We start from the raw sequence: 9,696 nt of genomic DNA, 5'->3' as shown, positions 1-9,696 counted from the left end.
GGATGATGCTAAACTCTACAAGAATGTGTGTAAGTGAGTAAATAATAAAATATTATAATATTTTTTTAAAAAAATAATAACAATAAATAAATATTGAATAACTTTTTTTTCTCGATATGATATTGATATGAAATTGTTTTGTTGTTGGAAAAATAAATTTTCATTGAAAACTATAAACACACAATGTGAGTATTAAATAACCTAATTTTTTATATGTTTTTTTTACCCAAATTATTTTCTGTTAAAATTAGATTTAACTGGTATAAAAAATGAAAAATATAATAATTATTAATTGTAAAATTGGAAATTAAGATTCAAATAAATTTGTAATCTATATTGAGCGTAGATATATTTTATTATAATTTAAAAATGTAATCAATAGTTACTATTTTATTTTACTTACAATGATGACAAATTATCCAAATTTAGTACCACTAATTATTATTATTCAATAGTTATTATTATACTTTATTATTTAAAATATATTATCCTATTTTAGAGAAATTTAATCCTTAAAAATTAATTATCTCTATTTAATGATACTGCATTCATTTTTAATTATAATATTTTTTAATTAATTCACGTTTTAAAAAAACAATTAATTTAATTTATTGTATTAAATTTGTCAATTATTAATTTTATCATTCAAAAATTATTCTTTTTTATTTTTTTTAATGTTTAGAGATAGAATAATTAAATAAATGTATATATAAAAAATTAATATATCTATAAATTAGAAATAATCTTATAAAAAAAGAGAAATAAATTTTTGAAAAGAGCTTATAATTAGATACAGAGATATTAATGATTATTGGAACACTTACTTTTTTCAAAAAAATTGTGGAAAACTGACTGTGAATTAAACAAATATTTGAACTCATAATTATACTTGTAGGGATATTTATTGATAAAAGAAATCTCACAATGTTAAACTATTGTAACAAGACTTGCCAATGACTACAACTCTAGCTATATAGGGATCAAACTCAAACCATTAATGTCCTATGTTTTGTAAGGAAGGCCAAACACTTGTAATCATTGAGAGTTCGAAAGCCGTATTAAATCAATTAAATCAATTAAATTGATTTGATAAGTGAATAAAATATAATTTTTTATTATATTACTGATATGAAATATTTATTAATATATTTATTTATTTATATATAAAACTTAAATATGAGATTATTTTTAAAAAAAATAATTCAAAATCACTTGAATCAATTACTTTTTAGAAAAAAAATTAATTTTATATTAATTGTTTTTTTGTTTTGCTTTACATATGAATCAAACCAAAAATTTTATTTTTAAATTTTATTTTTTTAATCTCTAAATATATTTAGACTTTAAAACTTTAAATTTTCTTCTGTTTTTATTTTTTTTCTTTTCTTTTGATCTTTTTATGTTCATACTTTATATACATTGTTAACAAGTGTCTTAATTTAATCATGTTCAATATATATAATTTGGGTTATATTTTAGTAAAAACATTTTTTTGGTGTAAAACATTAATGATATATATAATTAATTATTATAGAAAAAATTAAATATTAAATAAATATATTGTTAGTCATTAAAAAAAATATTAATATCAACCGTATGGAAGTGGATTGTTTCAGCTTAAACTATATTTTTTTTATTATCTTCTACTAGCGTAAAATAAACATTTACATAAAATAAAAATATATCAAAATGAAATTTGAAAATTATAATTTTTTTTTATCTTAAGTAATTAATTTGAACCAATTCACCTCGATTTTAGTATGATTAGCTTGATTTGGATTGGCCAACTTTTTTAAAAATCTAAATCAAGCCAACTAAATTAAAAAAATATCAGTTTAGATTCGATTTTACTGTAAACTCAAACTATCTTGTCTCGGTGAACAAAAAAATACTCAACTATTTCAGCTTAATTATGAATATCGTAGTGGCTACGGGTTGTGTTGGTGTTGACCTTTCGTGTAGCTTAGCACTGGCCATTCATGGTGAACCAATTAGTTTTTTCAGTCGCTGAAAATCATGAAAAAAGTTTCTTTTTAAAAAATTATTAGTTTCCCCTTGATTTGAAGCTTCCATACTTTTTTAACAGTAGTGCTAAATCTTGTCGTTTGATAGGCAGAAAATGCTCCATTTATGAGCAACCTTGTTGCACGAAAGATATATAGAAAGGCATAATCAACAAAAATTGCAATTTTAATATACAAATGGACTGATAAGACTTTTTTTTTTTGGGAGAGGAAGATACTTCATTTCATCATGGATAAAAATCAGAGATACAATAAGGGATATAATCATAAGATTGAACACTAGCATGAAAATGAGATATGGTAACTATGAACAACTTGATTGACTGTCTTTTTCTTTGTGTAAAACTCTCCTTAAAGTTTAAGGGAACTGAGAAGACTTAATATCACGAAATATTAATTATTAGTAAATTGATGAATACTTTACGCTTATAAAATAATAATAAAAATGATCTGCTAACAAATGTCCATTATAAGTATAACTATAGCCAAAATTTTATGAATAAAAGAAGGATATTGTCGGCCAGCAATATCCTGATAAAAAAAATTATGGATAACTGGTATAAAACAAGTCAATGTTTCATACTCATAGCAACATACGTAATAAAATGGCTAATTAATGTATGTGCCAAAAAAAAACAAATGAAGTAAATGTGTCAAGACCGACCGATTCCACTATCAAACGCTTACTAGTATGCATTAAATAAAAAAACAAAAATTCTTGCCGTCCTGTGGACGAAACACCATTTCCAAAGCTAAAATCCTACACGAATGCCTTTCTTTTTATTTTAGTTAATTAAATTAATTAGATGATGATAGAGTTTTTATTTATTTGGATCTTGTTATCTGGTATCCTTAGGACATCAGTCAATTTTTTTTTCTCAAGATAATAAATTGAATTTAAACTACGGCAGTGTTATGCAACTTGAGTTATGCACCACAGATGTAAGCTATCAATGTTGACATTTTCAAAGTTCTGATGATGAATGTAAATGACCCCAAGCCAAGAGGCAATATATATATATATATATAAACCTCTGAATATTCGAATAACATTAAGAAGGAAAGTTACAAAGATAAACGTCATTACTTCTGCTGACCCTTTAACGCATACTTTAGTACTATTTATTCTTATCCTATATATTCTCACTCACCAGCAAGGTTGAAAGCAAAATGATAGTGACCATGCCTGAGAGAGTGGAAGAGGGAGTTGTTGCCTTGAATCAGCACTTTGTGCTTGTACATGGCATAGGTGGAGGAAGTTGGTGCTGGTACAAAATCCGGTGTCTTATGGAGAATTCTGGCTATAAGGTCTCATGCATAGACCTCAAAAGTGCTGGAATTGATCAATCTGATGCTGATTCCGTGCTATCCTTTGATGATTACAATAAACCACTAATGGATTTCATGTCTGATTTGCCTGAGAATGAACAGGTGCTAATATATATGGTATTATATATGTTAATTTTGTCTCTTTCTGGACCTTATGTTTTATGCAAGATTTTAAATATCAGTCGCGATAGCATTGCGATTTCGTCGTGTTTGTTGATATGGCAGCAAATCACAAACAAATGCGGTGTCAATTGCAGTGACAAACAGTTAAGAAATCTTGATGTTGTGGTCCTAATTACCATCTCGGACCTTTTCTAAAACCTCGGTTATATGTGATTGCGTAGAGTTGTAACGTCAAATCAAACTGAACGTGTATCAGTGATGTGGTTTGGTTGCTATAGGTTATATTGGTGGGGCACAGCGCTGGAGGGTTGAGCATTACTCAGGCCTGTCACAAGTTTGCAAACAAGATCCGTTTAGCTGTTTATGTGGCAGCAACTATGCTCAAGTTCGGTTTCTTGACCGATCAAGATCATAAAGATGTGAGACTCCTTTCCTTTTCACTAACTCTTTTGTTAATTTGTTCTTATTCTTTGTTTGTGTTACTTTGCCAGTAACAAGATTATTTGAATTCATTCTGCCCTGCATGCTTCTTCTTTGAAATTTGACAGTTTGGTAATATCATAATTAAGGGAGTGCCATAAAGTTGGGACTAGAGATAGATATAGGATAAGATATGACTGTGATGTGTATTGGGTCCATTTGTTTTTATATCGGTAAATATTAGTTGTTAGTATTGTTATTTTTTGTTAACCAAAAAATTTGAGCCTTGCGACTTCTTTCTCCTTCCCTCCTTTCTTCACTAATAGACCAATCTTCTTATATTTCTGTATTGGCTTCCATTGTTATTGTTAGTTCAGTGTCTGGAATCTTCAAGGCTTAATTTCCAGCAAGGATGATGCTGATGCTCTCTCCGTCGAAATAATTGGTTGCCAACTGTCTTCACAAACAGATTATAGTTCTTAGCCAACTCTGAGGCTCACTAAATTATGCTTCCACCTACTCCAAAATTTTCCTCAAGAATAGCACCACAAGCAAACAAACCTGCAGCTGTTATGCAATAGCTGAGTTTGTTTGTTTTTTCTTTTTTTAATAGGGAATTCCATTCATTTCTCTATTCATGTTATCCCCCTTTGTATAGGAATAGGACACAATTCTTTTTTTTAACCTTATTAAAGTAGTCATCAATTTAGTCAATAATGGCCTTTTCTACTCAGCTTACCACTTTTTCAGACTTTGACAACAAACTAGTTGTATTTAATAATGGTCAGTAAAATGGGCAGGCATTCTGATCTGTGGTGTTCATGGTTTATTTTATATTATATAGAATTATTATTTAATTCTGAAAAATGATGAAAAAGAAATCTAATGCTAACCCAATCTCCTAAAAGCCTAGAACTAGAATGTGTCCGAACAAAGCTAAATTGTCTTTATTTAAAATTATTATAGCAACTTCAATAAAGTTTCTCTTCTAACTATCTAGTTTGGTTGATCAATTATCATCATCAATAATTGTGTGTCATCTAAACTCCTATAATATAGCAATCCTTAAATTAATCTTTGTAACCAATCTTTGTTTGGAGACAATAGAAATGGTCAAATCTCTTTGCTTTCTTTTCGTTCCTTCAATCCGACAACCCTGTCTATTCCACAGATCTACTTTGTCCTCAGGAGGTAATAAATAGCAGCAGCAAATTTTCACTGTGTTCAATGTACCACTAATCATTGAAAACTAGTAACAAAAAATTCACGACCCAATTTATTAGACTAGAATTATGACAGTAGTAGAGTAGCTGGTTTTTCTGTGCCAGTGGTAAATAATAGATATAATATAAAGTTTTTTTTTTTTTTTTTTTTCTGGTTTGTATGAAGCAGGGTGTGCCTGATTTATCCGAGTATGGGGATGTGTACGAGCTAGGATTTGGATTGGGACATGATAAGCCTCCAACCAGCGCTTTGGTGAAGAAAGAATTTCAACGCAAAATCATCTATCCTTTGAGCCCTCACGAGGTACACAAATACTGTATAATTATTTCTCACTACAAAAGAAATAAAAAGGACATGCTAATGCTATGCTATGTTGCATGCAGTGCCAAAAAACCTGTTTAACAGTTTGTCACTTTCTCTGGGAATTATTAGGGCGTAGGGTACCCCACATGACATGCTTTGCCCAATCGTTAATCTCATCCTCTGCTTTTGTCATATGTAGGACCATTTATGGCAATTTTCTTGCGAAAAGATGAAAAACACGGAAAATTATTCTTCCAAATGAAAACAACTTAAGCAAATATTCTTTTTTTTTTTCCTGGCCAGTGTTTGTAGTTTTCCACTTATCCCAAGCTGAGAGAAATTTACTTATTGAGATAATAGACTATTAACCGATAATTTTTAGGTGAAACAAGATTATAAGTGTTTTTGAGAGTTTTGATGGTTTCTTTATTAGAAATTTTTTATATTTTCAATAAAAAAAACTCTTAAAAATACTTTTGACTTGTGTCTTAACATATTATTATTTAATTATTATCTTTGTTGGATTTTACAATAGTTATATATCTTAAAAGTAATATCATCTGAGATTTTTAATTGATTGAAAGTATAAAATTATTTTATACTTTTAATTAAGCTGTTTAATTTATTAGTGAACATGTGCATCATATGCATGTGCTCCATATACAATTTAACTGTGACCAATGTAAGGAATGAATAGTGCAAATGATGGGTCAGGATTCGACATTGGCTGCAATGCTGTTGAGGCCAGGGCCATTGCTGGCACTGATGAGTGCTCAATTCAGAGAAGATGGAGATGAAGTGGAGAAGGTGCGCCGGGTGTACATAAGGACAAGGCATGACAAGTTGGTGAAGCCAGAGCAACAGGAAGCCATGATAAAGAGGTGGCCACCATCTACTTCGTATGAACTTGACAGCGACCATAGCCCCTTCTTCTCCACCCCATTCCTCCTCTTCGGCTTGCTTCTCAAAGCTGCAGCTTTGGATGTTGGATTGGATGCAATTAACTAGTTGAGGACATGGGGCCTCCATGCATATGTTTTTTTTTTTTTGGATTAATTAAGTTTTTAGTTCTCAGATCATGGAAATTTTGAATTTTTGATTCTTAAATTATATATATTTTTTTAAATTAATCCTTAAAGAATTTGTCGCTATTAAAGATAGTCTCTATCATTAATAATCTCTTTTAAGTATTGAGTTATCTACTTAAGTGGTCATAAATATCACTATAAATTATAGAGGATGATAAATTAATGCTCCATGTCGCAAATCTCCTCATGAGTGATTGTTGTACTCATAGTGCTTGGAGTGTTAAGGTTCAAAAATAACTCTTCTATTTTTTTTTTGTATTTTTATAACATAATATTTTAATTATTTAATAAAACTTACATGGCATGCATGTGACATACAAGTGACTTTTAATTTATTCATCACTTAACAGAAGACATTAACGACATACATTATTTCAGGAACCAATTTTTTTTTAAATAGTTTAGGGATCAATTTTTTTTTTAAAAAAAATAGTTTAGGAACCAAACATTCAAAATCTCATCATTTAAAGAATAAAAATTTAATTAAACCTTTTTTTTTTTACCTTCTTTGCTCCCCAAAAGTTTGACGTGGGAAATCAATTTGGTGATTCATAAAATCTATTTACATTGATTTTGTAATTATAATGAATAATATATGAATCATTATTCTATGTAGTTCTCGGAGGATTTGTATTACATAAAAAATGGGAGATATAATAATTCTACTTGGCTAAAATAGGATTATTTTTGGTAAAAGAATGATCAAATATATGTGATTTTTATATAGAAAAAATAAATAATTAAGAATAGAAAAATACTAGCTAATAAAATATTAAATATTTAACTAGTATCTTTTCCTTTTAATTTATTTAATTTACATTTCATTTATAATTGTCGTCAAAGAAAAAATTATTCTAAAATAATTATATTTTAGTTTTTTAACGTAATATTAATTATATTTTTTCACTTATATTTCTTATAATATATTAATGGTAGAGTACAAAATTTATGCTGAAATAAAGTTAATTTTATAAAATTATTTTTTTATCTATTTGTTTTTCTTGACCTATGTAAAACAAAAAGAGTATTATAATAGAAGATGCTATCAAACTTAAAAGAGTCATTGACTCGGTTAGTATTTTGATGAATTGTTAGTCAAATTAAGAAATTATTAATTGAATCTTGCCAACTGCTATATTATTATTATTATTATTTCTGGGCCAACTCTTAGTATATTTGGCTTTTAAAATTATGGTGAGTATTTTAAAATCATGATATTATCATATTTTTTGAAATCAATGTTATTTGACATTCACCATGATTTCATAAATTATTTTGTTTCGCATTCACCATTTCTTTATGTAATAAGTACATCACCTAGAATATCACATACTACACTTGGAAAAAGAAGTTCAACTGTGACTGTTAATTCAATGAGAGGCTTGTAGGCATCCAAGGACTTACCACCTTTCACGTTTAGAATTAGATGAGGTGACAAGTACAAAACCTCCCTAGCTAGTTGGTAACCATCCTTATCATCTCGCACCTATAAATACCAAAACTCTCTTCATAGTTAAATCTTCATCATCCTAAAATATTGTTACTTTGTTGAAATTTCTATTAACTTGAGCATAAAGTCTCTACAACTACAAGTATCCCTGTCTTTATTCATCGTTCTCAACTGTAATTATAATAGCAATTTACCAAGAAACCCTTATATATTCAAGAGTGGGCTCGGTATTTTTGGCCACCTCGGACCAATTTACAAATTCAAACAATTAACATCATGACTAATTTTCTGTAAAAAAATGACTAAATAAATTTTAATTGTTAAATACGTACAGACCTATTTATTATGAGTTATTAATCATGGATAGTTGAAAAAGTTGAGTAAGATGCACTTCTTATTAAGACAAATATAGTTTTGAAGTGAAAGAGGAACTTGAAGAATTTAGGCATTTGCATTTTCTCGTTTTGTTAAAAAAGAAAAAACTCTGGTGGTATAAAAAATCAGAATAAATTGAAATGAGTAGAGCATCAAATTCGATAAAAAAAAAAAAGAAACATCCATGAGCTGTCGACTGATACGGGGACAGTGGAGTGTGGATGAAAACAAAGTGGTCTAAAACTAATTGCCATCCTATTTTCCCCTTATCCCGTGGATTTGTGGAGAAAGGGAAAATATAAAATGGCTAAAGTAGTAAAGTGTCTCTGGGATTTCATGTAACATCACAGTGGATTTATAGAGGGAATCTCACTGTCTATCCTTATCAAGTTCTGTTAAACGTCCTATGCATGACATGCACCACATGTGTTCTTTAAAATCCTTGTGATGAGAACATGTTCTTTGCATGACGCCACATGCAAGAGAATTTATGTGACTAAAATTGATAGGTGCTGCTTGCATAATCCATTCTTTTAACGAATTGAAACAAACTTTAAAGATTACTATTGCTCTTACAAACTTTTGAGGTGTTTTTTAGATCGATCTCCAATGGCAATTTGATCACCTTGGTATGCTGAATTCCATCGTCCAATAGATGATTCGATCATTGTTAGAAATTGATTTAGAGAGTACCTCAAAAGTAGTATGTAAGAATAACTATGATTGAGTTTAAAAGAGAAGATAAATGCAAAGATATTTAATTTAAAACGGGAAGTATTTTTTTTTCAAAATTGCACCTTATTACATTTTCTTCTTCTTCTTGAGGGGGGGTATACATAAAAGCATGAATAGCTCTCAATATTAGTAAACACCAAATGAGAAGAGAATTATTTACTCGTAGATCGTAGTCAATAGGAGATTAAAAGGAATTGGTGTTTTGGTGTTATACTGGGATAATAGGGTACGAGCATTTGAACATAAATTATTGATATATTTTAGAGTTGATGCTATGTTCCTTCAGCTTAGGACCCACTAGCTCCAGAATCCATGTGGTATGTTGGCCATCGATTGTGAGGGATGGGCCATTCTGTTTAGCAATGAGAAGGCCTTATTACGATCCAAATCTCATTCACTGACAATGCGAATATTTGTTGATAAAAAATCTCATTCATAAGTATGGAATGGTCTGAATTATCTTATCTTAATATCCATAATAATAACTTTTCTGGTAGTTTACGAAACTAGTATAAAAAATCATGTAAGGAAATACTAGAATTATGTAATCTTTTCTTTTTGGCACATGGAGATGTGATGTGAGCATACGAGTAAATAAGAAAAAACAAAAAGTCATTCAAATGTT

At 29.0% G+C, this 9,696-nt stretch overlaps 1 protein-coding gene across 1 annotated transcript; it reads left to right on the top strand.

Annotated features, from left to right (window-relative positions):
• Nucleotides 1-3,085: 3,085 nt before the first annotated feature.
• On the top strand, nt 3,086-6,583 carry LOC114415670 (methylesterase 17-like). Its single transcript, XM_028380476.1, has 4 exons — nt 3,086-3,455; nt 3,755-3,895; nt 5,289-5,423; nt 6,138-6,583. The coding sequence occupies exons 1-4, from the start codon at nt 3,195-3,197 to the stop codon at nt 6,429-6,431; spliced, it is 831 nt and encodes a 276-aa protein (XP_028236277.1). The 5' UTR covers nt 3,086-3,194; the 3' UTR covers nt 6,432-6,583.
• The last annotated feature ends 3,113 nt before the right edge of the window (nt 6,584-9,696 follow it).

This window comes from Glycine soja, chromosome 6 (assembly GCF_004193775.1).
Source record: "Glycine soja cultivar W05 chromosome 6, ASM419377v2, whole genome shotgun sequence".
Classification (NCBI taxonomy): Eukaryota; Viridiplantae; Streptophyta; class Magnoliopsida; order Fabales; family Fabaceae; genus Glycine; species Glycine soja.
Note: the sequence above shows the minus strand (reverse complement) of the source record. Positions and strands in the feature narration are given on the sequence as shown.

What these genes read in the sequence shown, in the direction of transcription:
- LOC114415670 (XM_028380476.1), top strand. Translation starts at nt 3,195, where the DNA reads ATGATAGTGACCATGCCTGAGAGAGTGGAAGAGGGAGTTGTTGCCTTG. An exon ending in ATTTGCCTGAGAATGAACAG is followed by an intron (nt 3,456 to 3,754) that starts GTGCTAATATAT and finishes TGGTTGCTATAG; the next exon opens with GTTATATTGGTGGGGCACAG. An exon ending in CCGATCAAGATCATAAAGAT is followed by an intron (nt 3,896 to 5,288) that starts GTGAGACTCCTT and finishes TGTATGAAGCAG; the next exon opens with GGTGTGCCTGATTTATCCGA.